This window comes from Oncorhynchus nerka, linkage group LG13 (genome assembly GCF_034236695.1).
Source record: "Oncorhynchus nerka isolate Pitt River linkage group LG13, Oner_Uvic_2.0, whole genome shotgun sequence".
Taxonomy (NCBI): domain Eukaryota; kingdom Metazoa; phylum Chordata; class Actinopteri; order Salmoniformes; family Salmonidae; genus Oncorhynchus; species Oncorhynchus nerka.
Genome location: NC_088408.1, coordinates 17,768,082 through 17,788,405, shown reverse-complemented (window position 1 = coordinate 17,788,405; position 20,324 = coordinate 17,768,082). Strand labels below are relative to the sequence as shown.

The 20,324-nt window shown below is 44.0% G+C and overlaps 1 protein-coding gene across 1 annotated transcript in view; it reads left to right on the top strand.

Annotated features, from left to right (window-relative positions):
- Window positions 1–20,324, top strand: part of LOC115122210 (myelin transcription factor 1-like protein) — a 118,984-nt gene that overhangs the window by 29,000 nt on the left and 69,660 nt on the right. Inside the window, exons 10-19 of the mRNA XM_065026958.1 lie at window positions 10,594–10,827; window positions 13,655–13,803; window positions 14,507–14,575; window positions 14,763–14,825; window positions 16,198–16,296; window positions 16,879–17,100; window positions 17,230–17,321; window positions 17,447–17,550; window positions 17,759–17,902; window positions 19,526–19,588. Coding sequence (XP_064883030.1) covers window positions 10,594–10,827; window positions 13,655–13,803; window positions 14,507–14,575; window positions 14,763–14,825; window positions 16,198–16,296; window positions 16,879–17,100; window positions 17,230–17,321; window positions 17,447–17,550; window positions 17,759–17,902; window positions 19,526–19,588 — 1,239 coding nt within the window. The remainder of the gene's footprint in view (window positions 1–10,593; window positions 10,828–13,654; window positions 13,804–14,506; window positions 14,576–14,762; window positions 14,826–16,197; window positions 16,297–16,878; window positions 17,101–17,229; window positions 17,322–17,446; window positions 17,551–17,758; window positions 17,903–19,525; window positions 19,589–20,324) is intronic.

Below are 20,324 nucleotides of genomic sequence, written 5' to 3'. Positions count from 1 at the left end.
AGAGTCTCAATTTGGTGTTTGTCCCATTTTGTGAAGTCTTGGTTGGTGAGCGGACCCCAGACCTCACAACCATAAAGGGCAATGGGCTCTATGACTAATTCAAGTATTTTTAGCCAGATTCTAATTGGTATGTCGAATTTTATGTTACTTTTGATGGCATAGAATGCCCTTCTTGCCTTGTCTCTCAGATCGTTCACAGCTTTGTGGAAGTTACCTGTGGCGCTGATGTTTAGGCCAAGGTATGTATAGTTTTTTGTGTGCTCTAGGGCAATGGTGTCTAGATGGAATTTGTATTTGTGGTCCTGGCAACTGGACCTTTTTTTGGAACACCATTATTTTGGGATGTACTGTCAAGGCCCAGGTCTGGCAGAATTTGTGCAGAATATCTAGGTGCTGCTGTAGGCCCTCCTTGGTTGGTGACAGAAGCACCAGATCATCAGCAAACAGTAGACGTTTGACGTCATATTCTAGTAGAGTGAGGTGCTGCAGAGTGCTGCAGACTTTTCTAGTGCCTGCGCCAATTTGTTGATATATCTGTTGAAGAGGGTGGGGCTTAAGCTGCATCCCTGTCTCACACCACGGCCCTGTGGGAAGAAATTTGTGTGTTTTTTTTGCCTATTTTCACACATGTTGTTTGTGTACCTGGATTTTATAATGTTGTATGTTTTACCCCCATCACCACTTTCCATCAATTTGTATAACAGACCCTCATGCTAAATTGAGTCGAAGGCTTTTTTGAAATCAACAAAAAATGAGAAGACTTTTTCTTTGTTTTGTTTTGTTTGGTTGTCAATTAGGGTGTGCAGGGTGAATACATGGTCTGTTGTACGGTAATTTGGTAAAAAGCCAATTTGACATTTGCTCAGTACATGGTTTTCATTGAGGAAATGTACGAGTCTGCTGTTAATGATAATGCAGAGGATTTTCCCAAGGTTGCTATTGACGCATATCCCACGGTAGTTATTGGGGTCAAATTTGTCTCCACTTTTGTGGATCTGGGTGATCAGTCCTTGGTTCCAAATATTGGGGAAGATGCCAGAGCTAAGGATAATGTTAAAGAGTATTAGTATAGCCAATTGGAATTTGTTGTCTGTATATTTGATCATTTCATTAAGGATACCATCAACATCACAAGCCTTTTTGGGTTGGAGGGTTTTTATTTAGTCCTGAAGCTCATTCAATGTAATTGGAGAATCCAGTGGGTTCTGGTCGTCTTTAATAGTTGATTCTAAGATTTCTATTTGATCCTCTATATGTTTTTATTTATTATTCTTAGCCAAAAAGATTGGAGAAGTGGTTTACCCAGACATCTCCATTTTGGATAGATCATTCTTCGTGTTGTTTGTTTAGTGTTTTCACATTTTCCCAGAAGTGGTTCAAGTCTATGGATTCTTCAATTACATTGAGCTGATTCCTGACGTGCTGTTCCTTCTTTTTCCGTAGTGTATTTCTGTATTGTTTTAGTGATTCACCATAGTAAAGGCGTAGACTCAGGTTTTCCGGGACTCCCGGACAGGTTTCTCAATTTCCTTCTTAGATTTTTGCATTCTTCATCAAACCATTTGTCATTGTTGTTCATTTTCTTCGGTTTTCTATTTGAGAATTTTAGATTTGATAGGGAAGCTGAGAGGTCAAATATACTGTTAAGATTTTCTACTGCCAAGTTTACACCTTCACTATTACAGTGGAACGTTTTACCCAGGAAATTGATTAAAATGGATTGAATTTGTTGTTGCCTAATTGTTTTTTGGTAGGTTTCCAAACTGCATTCCTTCCATCTGTAGCTTTTCTTAATGCTACTCAGTTCCTTTGGCTTTGATGCCTCATGATTGAGTATTGCTCTGTTCAAGTAGACTGTGACTTTGCTGTGGTCTGATAGGGGTGTCAGTGGGCTGACTGTGAAAAGCTCTGAGAGACTCTGGGTTGAGGTCAGTGATAAAGTAATCTACATTACTACTGCCAAGAGATGAGCTATAGGTGTACCTACCATAGGAGTCCCCTCAAAGCCTACAATTGACTTATGTACACACCCAGCGTGTGACAGAGCTGCAGGAGTTGTGACCCATTTTAGTTGGTTATGTTGTCATAGTTGTGCCTAGGGGGGAATATGGGGGAGGGAATGCTGTCACCTGCAGGCAGGTGTTTGTCCCCCTGTGTGCTGAGGGTGTCAGATTCATGTTCGGTTCTGGCATTTAGGTCACCACAGACTAGTATATGTCCCTGGGCCTGGAAATGATTGATTTCCCCCACCAGGATGGAGACGCTGTCTTCATTCAAGTATGGGCAATCTATTGGGGGGATATAGGTAGCACACAGGAGGACATTTTTCTCTGTTAAGATCATTTCCTTTTGAATTTCTAGCCAAATGTAAAATGTTCCTGTTTTGATTAATTTAATGGAGTGAGTGTCAGAGTCTATCTAGAGGATAACGAAGGAGTCAGGCAATGGACACAAGTAAGAGTAAAACCACTGTATTTACTCAACCCGAGAACGGAACAAAAATCCTGTTATAAAACAAAGACAAAACAGGATACGAACTCCAACACACGAAAGACAATCACGCACAAAACAGAAAGGGAAACGAGAGGGTTAAATAAGGAACATAATCGTGAGATGGGAACCAGGTGTGTAAAACAGACAAAACAAAAGGAAAAATGAAACATGGATCGGTAGCAGCTAGAAAGCCGGTGACGTCGACCACCGAACACCGCCCGAACAAGGAGAGGGAACAACTTCGGTGGAAGTCGTTACAGTGAGTTAGGTCTGCTCTATACCAAATTAGCATACCCCCTGAGTCCCTTCCTTGTTTCACACCTGGTAGTTTGGTGGATGGGACTACCAGCTCTCTGTAACCTAGAGGGCAACCAGTGTCTCCGTCTCCTCTATACCAGGTTTCTTGCAGGATGACAATGTCTGTATTACCGATTTCTTTGGTGAAGTCCGGGTTCCTACTCTTTAGGCCAAAGGCAGAAGGCCTCAGGCCTGGGATATTCCAGGATGATATAGTGAAGGCTTTGTGTTCCATAAAGTGTCCAATGTTGTTGGTTGTGTGGTTTGGCCTCAGACCAGTAAGTCTGAGCAGAGCCTGCTGAGCATCTGGTATATGCCAGATTGGCTTTGGCTAGTGTAAGAGTGAGTGGGGGTTGGGCCTGTTTGCCCGCTCACTGCCTGGGCGTATGTGTGACTTTCATGTTGAGGGCCTCTTTGCGGGGGTGGGGTGCATGGGGTGGGCAGGAGGGCCATAGGTCTGATCTGAAGGGGCCTAAATGGGGTGTGGGCATGGTTGACGTCGGGGTGTGTTGATTGGTTAGGGTGGGGGTGTGGATGTGGCTGGTGGTGCTGTGGTCTGGATGTAAGTCCTCTTGGCGTGGGTCCTCTATGTGTAGGTCCGGGGGGGGTCCCGCAGGTTTGGGAGGGTGTCTCGCTGGTCTGGGCGGGGTGTCTATTGATCTGTTGCTCCTGTGTGAAGTGTTGGGGATACATTTGAGAGCGATGTCCTTTAGAGTCCGGGCAAAGGTGGTCACTGCTGCCTTGTAGAAATGGACCTGGTCATAGAGGCTGTTCAAGTCCAGGGTGGAGTGGTGGGCCAGGAAAACATTTGGTTTTGAGGCACAGTCACGGGAAATACTTGCGTTTACCCACTGTATTGTGGCAGGGGGGAAGTCTTTTCGTGGTAGGAGGGTGGAGATAACCACTTGTGCGTTGGGGAAAGTAGAAAAAGCTTTTTCAATCACTCCCTTCAGTGCTGTGGCCACCCTTTCCTGCTGTGCTTTCAGGTAGTGTGTGCCTGTGTGTATTATTATGTGGCTAGGTGAACCTAGTTGGTCCTCAGACAGAAGGTCTAGGGCGCGCTGGGTGTTTGGACACCAGAGTTTAGACACACTGCATTTGGGAAAAAGTTTTTTTTCTTGTGTATATTTCCCATTTGAGTCCATAAGGAGAACAATCTGTGTCTTGTGTATGTTCTCAGTGGGTGTGGGGGGGTGGTCAGAAGGGCTATCAGGGTGGCTGACGGGGGGGGGGGGCTCAGAGGGGGTGAGAGCCCTGGGCTTGATTTGTCTGTTCTGCTGTGATGTCGACGCTATGGTCAGGGTCTTGTGTGGACTGTTCTGCTGTGGTGTCGAGACTTTTGTTGGGTGCTGAGGTGGGCTGTTCTGCTGGCTTCTCCGTGGGGGTGGCCACCTCTCTAGTGGGTTATTCTCAGTCACACAATATCCCCCTCAACCTTTCCTCCAGCAGTCTGATCCTATCCTCTAGTGCTCTGTTCTTCTCCTGCTCCTGCTCTTTCTCCTGTTGAAGGTGTCTTACCACAGTCCGGAGTGCAGATATGTCTCTCTCCACCTCCAGATCTCCGGGTCTGGTTAAGGGGGTGTTGTTGTGCTGGACTGTTGTCTGGGTCTGTGCTGACTGGAGTGTGATCACCTGCTGTTCCAGCTCCACCTGCCTTACCTCCAGCTGGGTAAATGTATCCTTCATTTCAATGAGGGGGTAGTACTCTGTGCTGGGAGGTTGACTTTCCGCTGGGGGTGGCTCGTCTGTGGAGTTATATAATGAAGAGGTCTGGTCTGACCCGCTCGGGGTGGGGGTATCTTTCTCAAGGGAGAGCTTCTCCTCTTGGGCTAATTCTTTGATTAGGTGAAAGTCAAGCTGAAACTGTTTGGGGTTGCCTTGTACCATTACTGTTCCAGAGATTTATATTAGCTGACTCAGAGTCCTCGTTGTCAAGTATCCTGAGTTTCCACCCCTCGTTAACACCCCCTCTCTTAGTAAAGGGGTAGTGTGCTAATATAGCACTGTGCCATGCCAGGGGATGGTTTGTGTGGAAGATAAGGTTGCTGATGTTCCCATTTTTATTATAGTCAGTGTAACGATTGTGATTCTGACGAAGAGGAGTAGTAGAAAGGATCGGAGGACCAATGCGCAGCATGGTAAGTGTCCATATTGTTTAATAAGAATAATGAACACTGAGCAAAACAATAAATGACAACGTGAAATAACAAAACCGAAACAGTTCCGTGTGGAACAAACACTGACACGGAAAATAATCACCCACAAGTCAAAAGTGAAACCAGGCTACCTAAGTATGGTTCTCAATCAGGGACAACGATTGACAGCTGCTTCTGATTGAGAACCATACCAGGCCAAACACAGAAATCCCAAATTATAGAGAAAGGAACATAGACTGCCCACCCGAACTCACGCCCTGACCAAACTTAAACAAAGACAAAACAAAGGAACTAAGGTCAGAATGTGACAGTCAGCAAAAAGTGTCTCTTGATTTTCCATAAGGAGCTTCATTTTGTAATCTTCTCTTGCCTTATCATTCTTTACATACACAGGGTACTGTATTTGAATGACCTCTGAACAGCAGGAGGCAGCTTCTAAGGCCTCTCCATGTGGTTGGAGTAGACTGTGTGACTCTCCTGCCATTATTATGTTTTTATTTGATTTCACCTTTATTTAACCAGGTAGGCTAGTTGAGAACAAGTTCTCATTTGCAACTGCGACCAGGCCAAGATAAAGCATAGCAGTGTGAACAGACAACACAGAGTTACACATGGAGTAAACAATTAACAAGTCAATAACACAGTAGGAAAAAAAAGGGAGTCTATATACATTGTGTGCAAAAGGCATGAGGAGGTAGGCGAATAATTACAATTTTGCAGATTAACACTGGAGTGATAAATGATCAGATGGTCATGTACAGGTAGAGATATTGGTGTGCAAAAGAGCAGAAAAGTAAATAAATAAAAACAGTATGGGGATGAGGTAGGTAAAAATGGGTGGGCTATTTACCGATAGACTATGTACAGCTGCAGCGATCGGTTAGCTGCTCAGATAGCAGATGTTTGAAGTTGGTGAGGGAGATAAAAGTCTCCAACTTCAGCGATTTTTGCAATTCGTTCCAGTCACAGGCAGCAGAGAACTGGAACGAAAGGCGGCCAAATGAGGTGTTGGCTTTAGGGATGATCAGTGAGATACACCTGCTGGAGCGCGTGCTACAGGTGGGTGTTGCCATCGTGACCAGTGAACTGAGATAAGGCGGAGCTTTACCTAGCATGGACTTGTAGATGACCTGGAGCCAGTGGGTCTGGCGACGAATATGTAGCGAGGGCCAGCCGACTAGAGCATACAAGTCGCAGTGGTGGGTGGTATAAGGTGCTTTAGTGACAAAACGGATGGCACTGTGATAAACTGCATCCAGTTTGCTGAGTAGAGTGTTGGAAGCAATTTTGTAGATGACATCGCCGAAGTCGAGGATCGGTAGGATAGTCAGTTTTACTAGGGTAAGTTTGGCGGCGTGAGTGAAGGAGGCTTTGTTGCGGAATAGAAAGCCGACTCTAGATTTGATTTTCGATTGGAGATGTTTGATATGAGTCTGGAAGGAGAGTTTACAGTCTAGCCAGACACCTAGGTACTTATATGTCCACATATTCAAGGTCGGAACCATCCAGGGTGGTGATGCTAGTCAGACGTGCGGGTGCAGGCAGCGAACGGTTGAAAAGCATGCATTTGGTTTTACTAGCGTTTAAGAGCAGTTGGAGGCCACGGAAGGAGTGTTGTATGGCATTGAAGCTCGTTTGGAGGTTAGATAGCACAGTGTCCAAGGACGGGCCGGAAGTATATAGAATGGTGTCGTCTGCGTAGAGGTGGATCAGGGAATCGCCCGCAGCAAGAGCAACATCATTGATATATACAGAGAAAAGAGTCGGCCCGAGAATTGAACTCTGTGGCACCCCCATAGAGACTGCCAGAGGACCGGACAGCATGCCCTCCGATTTGACACACTGAACTCTGTCTGCAAAGTAGTTGGTGAACCAGGCAAGGCAGTCATCAGAAAAACCGAGGCTACTGAGTCTGCCGATAAGAATATGGTGATTGACAGAGTCGAAAGCCTTGGCAAGGTCGATGAAGACGGCTGCACAGTACTGTCTTTTATCGATGGCGGTTATGATATCGTTTAGTACCTTGAGCGTGGCTGAGGTGCACCCGTGACCGGCTCGGAAACCAGATTGCACAGCGGAGAAGGTACGGTGGGATTCGAGATGGTCAGTGACCTGTTTGTTGACTTGGCTTTCAAGACCTTAGATAGGCAGGGCAGGATGGATATAGGTCTGTAACAGTTTGGGTCCAGGGTGTCTCCCCCTTTGAAGAGGGGGATGACTGCGGCAGCTTTCCAATCCTTGGGGATCTCAGACGATATGAAAGAGAGGTTGAACAGGCTGGTAATAGGGGTTGCGACAATGGCGGCGGATAGTTTCAGAAATAGAGGGTCCAGATTGTCAAGCCCAGCTGATTTGTACGGGTCCAGGTTTTGCAGCTCTTTCAGAACATCTGCTATCTGGATTTGGGTAAAGGAGAACCTGGAGAGGCTTGGGCGAGTAGCTGCGGGGGGGCGGAGCTGTTGGCCGAGGTTGGAGTAGCCAGGCGGAAGGCATGGCCAGCCGTTGAGAAATGCTTGTTGAAGTTTTCGATAATCATGGATTTATCGGTGGTGACCGTGTTACCTAGCCTCAGTTCAGTGGGCAGCTAGGAGGAGGTGCTCTTGTTCTCCATGGACTTCACAGTGTCCCAGAACTTTTTGGAGTTGGAGCTACAGGATGCAAATTTCTGCCTGAAGAAGCTGGGCTTAGCTTTCCTGACTGACTGCGTGTATTGGTTCCTGACTTCCCTGAACAGTTGCATATCGCGGGGACTATTCGATGCTATTGCAGTCCGCCACAGGATGTTTTTGTGCTGGTCGAGGGCAGTCAGGTCTGGAGTGAACCAAGGGCTATATCTGTTCTTAGTTCTGCATTTTTTGAACGGAGCATGCTTATCTAAAATGGTGAGGAAGTTACACTTTTAAAGAATGACCAGGCATCCTCAACTGACGGGATGAGGTCAATGTCCTTCCAGGATACCCGGGCCAGGTCGATTAGAAAGGCCTGCTCACAGAAGTGTTTTAGGGAGCGTTTGACAGTGATGAGGGGTGGTCGTTTGACTGCGGCTCCATAGCGGATACAGGCAATGAGGCAGTGATCGCTGAGATCCTGGTTGAAGACAGCGGAGGTGTATTTGGAGGGCCAGTTGGTCAGGATGATGTCTATGAGGGTGCCCTTGTTTACAGATTTAGGGTTGTACCTGGTGGGTTCCTTGATGATTTGTGTGAGATTGAGGGCATCTAGCTTAGATTGTAGGGCTAAAGGGCTTTGACACCTCTCACTTGACATGCCAGTGCTAATTGAAGCTGTATCAAGCTTGGTAGAATTATGTTAGAGTTCAGTCCTTATAAAGTAATGTAGTGTATTTTTCTTCTTGGCTTTTGGAAATAAAATATTGTTTCAGACTAAACATTACTCACTCAGTTCCAGGTTGGATGGTGTTTTCAGGTTTCTGTTGTTTTCCAGAGAATTTGCTGTATATAATAATAATCCTTGGTAGTTGTAAACCTTCAAGGTGATTCCGTAGTTCCGTCCAAAACTAGGTTGTAGGTTTTGAGTTTTGATTTGAAGTGAGGGTTATGTTGTAGAGGGTAGCATCCTGTATATGTTCCTGACAAAAAAATGTTCTTATTTTAAGAAAATGCTGAAAAAAGCAGGAGCTCATCTGATCATGACCTCTAGCCTTCTTTCTCTCTCTCTCTCTCTCTCTCTCTCTCTCTCTCTGTCTGCCTCTCTGCTTTGTCTCTCTCTCAAACCTCTCTCTGTCTCTCTGCTTTGTCTCTATCTCAACCCTCTATTTGTCTCTCTGCTTTGTCTCTCTCTCAACCCTCTATCTGTCTCACTGCTTTGACTCTCTCTCTCAACCCTCTCTCTTTCTCCCCTGATTTGTCTCCCTCAACCTTCCCTCTGTCTCTCTATATCAAACCTCTGTCTGTCTCTGCTTTGTCTCTCTCTCAACATTCTCTCTATCTCTGCTTTGTCTCTCTCTCAACATTCTCTCTATCGAATCAAATCAAATCAAATCAAATGTATTTATATAGCCCTTCGTACATCAGCTGATATCTCAAAGTGCTGTACAGAAACCCAGCCTAAAACCCCAAACAGCAAGCAATGCAGGTGTAAAAGCACGGTGGCTAGGAAAAACTCCCTAGAAAGGCCAAAACCTAGGAAGAAACCTAGAGCGGAACCAGGCTATGTGAGGTGGCCAGTCCTCTTCTGGCTGTGCCGGGTGGAGATTATAACAGAACATGGCCAAGATGTTCAAATGTTCATAAATGACCAGCATGGTCGAATAATAGTTAGGCAGAACAGTTGAAACTGGAGCAGCAGCATGGCCAGGTGGACTGGGGACAGCAAGGAGTAATCATGTCAGGTAGTCCTGGGACATGGTCCTAGGGCTCAGGTCAGTTGAAACTGGAGCAGCAGCATGGCCAGGTGGACTGGGGACAGCAAGGAGTCATCATGTCAGGTAGTCCTGGGGCATGGTCCTAGGGCTCAGGTCCTCCGAGAGAGAGAAAGAAAGAGAGAAGGAGAGAATTAGAGAACGCACACTTAGATTCACACAGGACACCGAATAGGACAGGAGAAGTACTCCAGATATAACAAACTGACCCTAGCCCCCCGACACATAAACTACTGCAGCATAAATACTGGATCTCTGCTTTGTCTCTCTCTCAACCGTCTCTCTATCTCTGCTTTGTCTCTCTCTCAACATTTTCTCTATCTCTGCTTTGTCTCTCTCTCAACATTCTCTCTATCTCTGCTTTGTCTCTCTCTCAACATTCTCTCTATCTCTGCTTTGTCTCTCTCTCAACATTCTCTCTGTCTCTGCTTTGTCTCTCTCTCAACATTCTCTCTGTCTCTGCTTTGTCTCTCTCTCAACATTCTCTCTATCTCTGCTTTGTCTCGCTCTCAACCTTCTCTCTATCTCTGCTTTGTCTCTCTCTCAACCCTGTCTGTCTCTGCTTTGTCTCGCTCTCAACCTGCTCTCTTTCTCTGCTTTGTCTCTCTCTCAACCCTGTCTGTCTCTGCTTTGTCTCACTCTCAAACTTCTCTCTATCTCTGCTTTGTCTCTCTCTCAACCCTCTATCTGCCTCTCTGCTTTGTCTCTCCCTCTCAACCCGTTCTATGTCTCTCTGCTTTGTCTCTCTCTATCTCAACCCTCTCTATCTCTGCTTTGTCTCCCACTCAACCCTCTCTATGTCTCTCTGCTTTGTCTCTCTCTCAACCCCATCTTTCTCTTTGTTTTGTCTCTCTCTCTCAACCCTCTCCCTGTCTTTCTGCTTTGTCCCTCTCTCAACCCTCTCTATTTCTGCTTTGTCTCTCCCACTCAACCCTCTCTCTGTCTCTGCTTTGTCAATCTCTCAACCCTCTTTCTGTCTCTCTCTCAACCTTCTCTCTGTTTCTCTGCTTTGTCTCTCTCTCAAACCGCTCTCTGTCTCTCTGCTTTGTCTCTCTCTCTCAACACTCTCCCTGTCTCTCTGCTTTGTCTCTCCCCCTTAACCCTCTCTATGTCTCTCTGCATTTTCTCTCCTCTCCATTCTCTCTCTCCTCTTTCCCACCTACCATCTAATTACAGTGCTCCCTTGCTCTCTTCTCCATCCTTCTTTAATTTGATCTGCCTCTCCCTCCCTCCCTCAATCCCTCCATATGTCCATCTCTCTGACAGAGTCCTGATGGTGACATGGATGACAGCAGTACTCTTGACCTGAGTGTGAGCCGGGGGCAGCCGGGGGGTCCGGAGGGGAGTGGCACGGTGTTGACCCCCCTGCAGCCCATGTCCACCCAGCGCCAGGCCCTGCTCAACAGCAGCCGCTGCTACCAGATGAGTGAGGCCGACTGCTGGGACCTGCCCGTGGACTACACCAAGATCAAGCGCATCACCGACGACGATCACAAAGAGGTATGGGGAAGGACCGCGGCATTATGGGTATTGTATTCATATTTTTTTTTGGTGTTCAACATTCAAATCTATTGAACATTTTATTTCAATGTTCTCTTACAGTGGAGACACAATTCAAAGATGGTTTATACAGAACATATTTTACTCCCTGTGAGCGTTCAATATTCCCGATTGAGCCATAGACAGAACACAGGTAATCATAGCCGCGGGAAGTAGAGGTGCTGAGCGTGCTGCTGCACCCCTGAAAAATCACTAAAGTGGTGTACTGGGTCTTTTCTAGTACTAGTGGAATGATATAGACATCTGTAGCTCGGGCAACAACAAAAAATATCAGCACATATGCTTTGTCAAAAAAAGCCAGTTGTATAATTAGGAACATAATCCTGCAGGATTCAAGTGTTGGAATTGTAAGCGTTGTTGCCTTGTCCCTTTCTCTGTGATGTCGTTCTAATGGAATCTAGAAAGAACAAAACACTGCCCTCAAACGTTTACATCAAAAGGTGGAAAGTTATGAGCAAAGACACAAAATATCCATATCAAGTTAAATATTTTTCTTGATCAAGTAACATGAAAACAACCACTTTTTGTGCAGTATTCATTTACCATCCTTACAAACCACTTAATGTACATTATTGTATTGTACATAGGCTGGTCATCTAGGTTTGTAGACGTTCTATCAACATGAAGAAAAACAATGCAGAATGAAGTACATTCAGACATCAAGTGGTTTGTGATGATGTGGATCAGTTGGTGGAGTATGGTGCGTCCAATGCTATGGTTGTTGGTTTGAATCCCACGGGGGACCAGTATGATAATATATGCACTCACTACTGTAAGATCCTCTGGATGAGAGTGTCTACTGGAATGGAAAATGAATGAATAGACCATTCCAGTTTTCACATAGGAATGAGTTGCATTTGCAAAGTATTTCAAGAAACTGGAAAACATATATCAAGCAAGTATTTTTATATTCCACAAGTTTTATTAAATGAACTGTTTTGTACAGATACTTATCAGACTCAAGATACAAATACTGGTAAAACATTCAAATACGTTTAATTTAGTTTAAATATTTCACGGAACTAGTGCACTGACCCTATGAGCGGCAAAAACATCGCAGCACCCCCACCCCCAAACTACTTCCCACGGCTATGCAGGTAATGGTGATTTGATTTGGCTCACCCAGGGGAAAGGGAGGATGGGGGTATCCAGTATCCACTGATAGTCTTTCAGAGACATCTAGTGGATGCTGCTGGTACTGCATTCACTTAATGGATGAATCTCAATTGTTTTTCCTTCATACCTCACACCATGCTTCTCAAGACACAGAGCAGAAGATGAGGTTCCTTCCCTCTGAGAGGCAGGGAAGGAAAGAGGAGATGAGGAATCAAGGAAATACAATTGAGATTCCAATTAATCAGTGAAGCGCCCTATTGTGGACATCACAGGAGGTTGGTGGCACCTTAATTGGGGAGGATGGGCTTGTGGTAATGACTGGAGCTGAATTAAAGGAATGGTATCAAATACATCAGAAAACATGGTTTCCATGTGTTTGATGCCATTCCATTCACCCCGTTCCAGCCATTAATATGAGCCGTCCTCCCCTCAGCAGCTCCTGCAGCATTATATGATTAATGGCTGGTAGATCATCTTTATACCTTGTACTCTGAATCTCTTATATTACACAAAGCAAACCAAGCAGTACATTTATCCATTTGCAGTGTCTGATTTAAAAGCTTGAAGTTGAGGGGTTTAATCGTAAGAGTTATTGGGCTTGCTAATCGAGCATGGATCCGTTTTGTTACTAAAGCACCTTATACCACCCACCACTGCGACCTGTATGCTCTAGTCGGCTGGCCCTCGCTACATATTCGTCGCCAGACCCACTGACTCCAGGTCATCTACAAGTCCATGCTAGGTAAAGCTCCGCCTTATCTCAGTTCACTGGTCACGATGGCAACACCCACCTGTAGCACGCGCTCCAGCAGGTGTATCTCACTGATCATCCCTAAAGCCAACACCTCATTTGGCCACCTTTCGTTCCAGTTCTCTGCTGCCTGTGACTGGAACGAATTGCAAAAATCGCTGAAGTTGGAGACTTTTATCTCCCTCACCAACTTCAAACATCTGCTATCTGAGCAGCTAACCGATCGCTGCAGCTGTACATAGTCTATCGGTAAATAGCCCACCCATTTTTACCTACCTCATCCCCATACTGTTTTTATTTATTTACTTTTCTGCTCTTTTGCACACCAATATCTCTACCTGTACATGACCATCTGATCATTTATCACTCCAGTGTTAATCTGCAAAATTGTAATTATTCACCTACCTCCTCATGCCTTTTGCACACAATGTATATAGACTCCCTTTTTTTCCTACTGTGTTATTGACTTGTTAATTGTTTACTCCATATGTAACTCTGTGTTGTCTGTTCACACTGCTATGCTTTATCTTGGCCAGGTCGCAGTTGCAAATGAGAACTTGTTCTCAACTAGCTTAGTTCAATAAAGGTAAAATAAAATTTAAAAAATTAAATAAAAATTAAACAATTCCAGTATTTTGTATTTGTATTTATTATGGATCCCGATTAGCAGCTACTCTTCCCGGGGTCCGGCAAAATGAAGGCAGTTTATACAAGTGGAGCATGAGTACACAGATTAAGTGGAGAGGGTTTCTTTGGGAGAATTGCTTTATACATAGGATTCGCTGAGTAATTTGAAAAAATAGGGATGTGAGATGTGCATATGAATTATAATCATGCAATGAAACGAATCATCTAGGACGTGCAATATGAATCTATGGTCTCCATTGTGACATGATGTAGTCTTCTTTTCTTTCATCCCTCCACCAGGAGGAGGACCTGGACCCGTTCCAGGACCTTCTAGACGAGCATCACTACGGAGGGGACGTGACCATGCCCAGCCCAAAACACAAGTACGCCCCCTGCAAGGAGGGCAAGGAGGAGCTCATCACGTAAGGCCAAAACAAGTTTATTTTCTCACCACCTTGTTACTACTTTACAGCCTTTATACCTTTACCTAGTGATCATCTTCCTCATCTAATGTCATCATTGTGTGTAATCTAATGTCATCATTGTGTGTAATCTAATGTCATCATTGTGTGTAATCTAATGTCATCATTGTGTGTAATCTAATGTCATCATTGTGTGTAATCTAATGTCATCATTGTGTGTAATCTAATGTCATCATTGTGTGTAATCTAATGTCATCATTGTGTGTAATCTAATGTCATCATTGTGTGTAATCTAATGTCATCATTGTGTGTAATCTAATGTCATCATTGTGTGTAATCTAATGTCATCATTGTGTGTAATCTAATGTCATCATTGTGTGTAATCTAATGTTATCATTCTGTGTAATTTAAATCGGGGGTGCAACTTTGATTTTAGAAGTGGGGGGGATATAATTATTATTATTATATTCTTTATCCAGTCGGATAAACACTCCAAATAGTTTACTCGACCACATGGTCCTAAAGCACACCGTAGCCTCGTTTTGTATCACATTTCATTGATAAAACTGGGGGGGAAACAAAAATGCAATTTCAGAATGTGAGGGGGACATGTCCCTCCGTCCCCAGTGAAAGTTGCGCCCCTGAATCTAATGTTATCATTGTGTTATCTACTGTCATCCTTGTGTGTTTGTGTGTTCTCTAGTCTCTCCAGCTACCAGCTAGCTGACAAAAGCATCTGCAGTATGATGATGACCAATGCGCAAGACCTCAAGTAAGCAGAACCTCATTCCTAAAATATCTCTGATATACAGTAGACCTTTGTGAGTTTCATATTTTAGTCTCGAGTTTCACAGCAGACAAATACCCTGATAGACCAATAGCCTGATAGTGTCAATGCTGTCAGCTTTGGTATTACCCTGTCCCCTGTAGTCACGCTCCTTGTCCCCTCTCTGTCCCAGGTGTCCCACTCCAGGATGTGACGGGTCTGGACACATCACTGGGAACTACGCCTCGCACAGGAGGTAGCTTGCACCCCATCATAATGACAAAAAAAGACATGCAGTATATTCAGCAGCCCCCAACACCTCAGATTGAAATGCAGGGCGAGGCTAGTATATACATATATACTACCGTTCAAAAGTTTGGGGTCACTTAGAAATGTCCTTGTTTTTGAAAGAAAAGCACATTTTTTGTCCATTAAAATAACATCAAATTGATCAGAAACAGAGCTGGAAATGGCAGTTTTTTTTTATTGAATATCTACATAGGCGTACCGAGGCCCATTATCAGCAACCATCACTCCTGTGTTCCAATGGCACATTGTGCCAGCTAATCCAAGTTTATAATTTAAAAGGCTAATTGATCATTAAAAAAACTTTTGCATTCTTTAGACTAGTTGAGTATCTGGAGCATCAGCATTTATGGGTTTGATTACAGGCTAAAAATGGCCAGAATCAAAAATCTTTCTTATGAAACTCGTCAGTCTATTATTGTTCTGAGAAATTAAGGCTATTCCAGGCAAGAAATTTCCAAGAAACTGAAGATCTCGTACACTGCTGTGTACTACTCCCTTCACAGAACAGCACAAACTGCCTATAACCAGAATAGAAAGAGGAGTGGGAGGCCCCAGTGCACAACTGAGTAAGAGGACAAGTACATCTAGTTTGAGAACACCAGTCTCAATGTCAACATTGAAGAGGCGACTCCGGGGATGCTTTTTGATTCTTGCTTACACAGTCACTTAGATTGCATTTGGTTGTGATCTTTGCAAAATAACTATTTTGGATGCAGTAGTTGTTAGCTATAATGCTAATGCTCATCGATATAGGCTGTAGCAAAAGCTAGCCATAGAGCCATTTTACTGGTTGAAGTGTTAAGTATAATGCAGTTGACTTTATATAACATTATATTAAGCAGGGCATTCATACAAGCCTTAAAATACCATTACAATCCAAGAGGAGTGAAATTCACTCATAAAGCAACATCTAAATGCTTTTTGTTGCTGGCGGTTTATAAGAACTCCCCCTTCAAATCAAATTTGATTGGTCACATACACATATTTAGCAATGTTATTGTGGGTGTAGCAAAATGCCTGTGTTTCTAGCTCCTACAGTGCAGTAATATCTAACAATTCACAACAATACATACACATCTAAAAGTAAAAGAATGTAAATAATAAACATATAAATATTAGGATGAGCACTGTCGGAATGGCATTGACTAAAATACAGTAGAATAGCTCCAAATTGCACGCATCGCCCTCGTGACACAGAAAGGGCTACATGGTTTGTCTTGAAATCATCTGAAACTGACTTTCCAGATTCTGAGAAGTGATGAACTCCACATGCACTGACATTGTAATCATACTCTTAAGATGGTAGTGAACTGCACAAGACCTTTCCCCTCTAGTCTGTCAGGCTGTCCACGGGCCAAGAAGAGCGGGATCAAGATACTGCACAGCAAGGAGGACAAGGACGACCAGGAGCCAATCAGGTGTGGCTTTGGAATGGATGGATAGTGTATCGTTTCTTGTTAATTTGTTTTATTCTCGAAGCCATAGTCCTGTATTTCACCTCATATTTCCCTACAGCCAGGGTGGTACACGTAGTGAGTACAGTACAGTAAGATTACATTTCAGATACTTCTGGCATTTGGTAAAGTATTGCCAAAAAATTAAGTGAATATTACCATCCCGTGAATCATCTACAGTTCACTCTGTGTCCTTTCAGCAATCACCTCCCAATCTCTGTAAAACTGTTGCTGTTGCTGCCACCTCTATCCCTGCGACGTTCACTGGATCTACAGTATCATCATCATTAACATTGCAATCATAATTAACACTGATCTCCCCACTGCCGGGGTGGAGCGGTCCCCAGACACGCTCATTCTAAATCAGCCCAAATGTCATTCTGAAGGACATATCAATGTAAAACCACGGGTAAATGTTATGACCTGGGGGATGGTTTTTATTAGAGTAGCTAATATTTTTCTAGTAATTTCACTGTGAATCCCAGTTAGCAGGGGCAGGTGTGCTGCAGGTGAGGTGAGCGAAGTTGTGACCCCTCCTTTCCCCAGGTGTCCTGTCCCAGGCTGCGACGGACAGGGTCATGTGACGGGGAAGTATGCGTCCCACCGCAGTGCGTCAGGCTGCCCCCTGGCGGCCAAACGGCAGAAGGATGGCTACGTTAACGGCTCCCAGTTTGCCTGGAAGTCCGGGAAGACAGATGGCATGTCGTGCCCAACCCCGGGCTGCGATGGATCGGGACATGTCAGTGGGAGCTTCCTGACACATCGGAGGTGGGTGGCGCTCTGCACAGCTGTGATGTACACAAGCAACTGTGTATAAATGTAATCAAGTACCAGATCAAGAATGTAAATGTGCTTGAGACCAGGGTTGGAGTCATGTCATGTGATTTTATTCACCAGTCTCTCCGGCTGTCCCCGTGCCACCTCAGCCATGAAGAAAGCCAGAATGACAGGAGTTGAAATGTTGACAATCAAGCAACGGACAAGCAAAGGTAAGCTAACGCTCTAATACCAGTAGGAACCCTTGACTAGGCCACTAGCTGGTTTACTCAACAAATATTCAAGCTTAATCAAATCTTACATTCTTAAATTCTATTTCATGTTTCCTTTCTTCTAGGAATAGAAAAAGATGAGGAAATCAAACAGCTGGATGAAGAAATCAAAGATCTAAACGAATCAAACAATCAAGTGGAATCAGACATGATTAAACTTAGGACACAAGTAAGATTCATCCATTATTATTCATTATTTATTATAGGGTAGTAAGTAATGCTGAGTTTGAAACAGGTTGCTGGATTAAAGCTTAGACGCTGATGTTTCAACCCCCCAAGTAACGGCGATAAGTAAATGGCTGTCAGTCAAAACCCTCTTGTCAAACTGAATATCACAGTGCTTCATCTAAATTCAATGTCTTTTTCCCCTTTCCCAGATCACCACTATGGAGACTAACCTGAAGTCCATAGAGGACGAGAACAAAGTGATTGAGCAGCAGAATGACTCCTTACTGCACGAGCTAGCCAACCTCAGCCACTCTCTCATCAACAGCTTAGCTAATATCCAGCTCCCACATATGGTATGTACCAACACAACCTGGCCTATAACAGTTACTGTCAGACAAGCACTGTATCAACAAATGATCTAAGCTGCATTTACATTTTCTGGATAAGCACTTTGTGACATCTGAGCTGGATAAGCACTTTGTGACATCTGAGCTGGATAAGCACTTTGTGACATCTGAGCTGGATAAGCACTTTGTGACATCTGAGCTGGATAAGCACTTTGTGACATCTGAGCTGGATAAGCACTTTGTGACATCTGAGATGGACAAGCACTTTGTGACATCTGAGCTGGATAAGCACTTTGTGACATCTGAGCTGGATAAGCACTTTGTGACATCTGAGCTGGATAAGCACTTTGTGACATCTGAGCTGGATAAGCACTTTGTGACATCTGAGCTGGATAAGCACTTTGTGACATCTGAGCTGGATAAGCACTTTGTGACATCTGAGCTGGATAAGCACTTTGTGACATCTGAGCTGGATAAGCACTTTGTGACATCTGAGCTGGATAAGCACTTTGTGACATCTGAGATGGACAAGCACTTTGTGACATCTGAGATGGACAAGCACTTTGTGACATCTGAGCTGGATAAGCACTTTGTGACATCTGAGCTGGATAAGCACTTTGTGACATCTGAGCTGGATAAGCACTTTGTGACATCTGAGCTGGATAAGCACTTTGTGACATCTGAGATGGATAAGCACTTTGTGACATCTGAGATGGATAAGCACTTATGCCATAGAAATAAAGAAAAGGGTTACGGGGAATAGGGTGTGGGGTTAGGGAGTAAAGAGATAGTAGATGGTACACTTGAGAGCATGTCAATTTCATGTTCCATAATTGGAAGTGTGTTGAAACCATTGAGCTATAAAAGAACGGTTGAAATCCAGGGGCATTTGCATTTGATTAGTCAATGTAACCGAGTTAAAACAAGACATGGTCATATCATGATATCGGCTTATTCCACTCATTCTACCAAATTGGATATGTTTATTTCCATGGTGATTGTTTGCTGATGCCTGAAATGGAACACTTGAAACATATGAAAATATACATCTTATGTAATGCTGTAAAAATCATTGCAAGGAGTAACTGACATAAGGGCAGACTCCAATGACATAGTTGGGTTTCCTCATCTGCTTCTTTCTGTTTGTCACTTGTTTTCTCAGCTGTTCATGGGCTTCTGTGCTACAAAACTTACCTTACAGATGAGTAATTACTAATGCCCCCCCCCAGACCCCGCTGCCTTGTTGTGTCATGTGCCTGTATTATCCAATAACACCTCTTGTGTATGAAGATGAACAGGGCTGATTGGATACTTCCCGATCTAAAAGGCACCAAAGTTGCTTATTAATAACTGAAATCCCTCCCTCTGAATATGGCTCACTGTTCGCCACCCATTCCCGCGAGGGGATCACGTTTTATTAGGGTTATAACGCATTTCGCTAGTGTGGAGCCATATCCGTTTGTGCCTTAGCTAACTGATATAGTCATTGTTATGCCAAACGTCATGATATGACAACAACTATTAGCAAAACAGCACAAAAAGATCTGCGACCAGGCTAGAATGTTGCTCCTTTTTGTACAGCAGGCTAATAGAATTCTATCTCTATTCTCTTCACACCTCTTCCTGTAGAAACCGATGCCACAGAAAGAGGCCCCAGTTAAACATAGCTGCTGTTTACAGATGCCCCACAGAGTAAGAGACTCCATTTCATAGTCTAATTATTATCCTTTAATCCTGCACTATCATCACCTTCCTCCCTTTGGTGTTCCTCCTACACTCGTGAACACTCTGTGTATGCATCACAATTATCCATACATGTGGCTGCGTTATACTATGATTCAAGTGTCCCAAGACATCAGGCAGTGGTCATGTTGGAGTAACACAACAAGCCTTATTGAAACTGTATTATAACCCAGTTATAGGACCATGTTTGTTCAGTCAGCTATTGCATATTCAATGTCTCTTTGTCTTCTCCTGTCACATTGTGTCTTCCTGTCTGAGAAATGGCTCCCACAACTCCCACTTTACATTAGCTAATTTATGTATGTAATGTCATCTTTTCCACTGCATAAGCTAAGCATCAAACATCCATCCATTCCATGAGATGCTCTAAATAATCTACACTGACTCAGGATGGTTTGGAGTTGCATTAGATAAACTGTACTGTACTTATGACCATGTATATTGTCAGATTTAATTAAATTGATGAAGAATTGTATATACACACTTAGTACAACCCAACTACACTGTGTTAGTACAACCCCACTATACTGTGTTAGTACAACCCCACTATACTGTGCTAGTATAACCCCACTATACTGTGTTAGTACAACCCCACTATACTGTTAGTACAACCCCACTATATAACCCCACCATACTGTGTTAGTACAACCCCACTATACTGTGTTAGTACAACCCCACTATACTG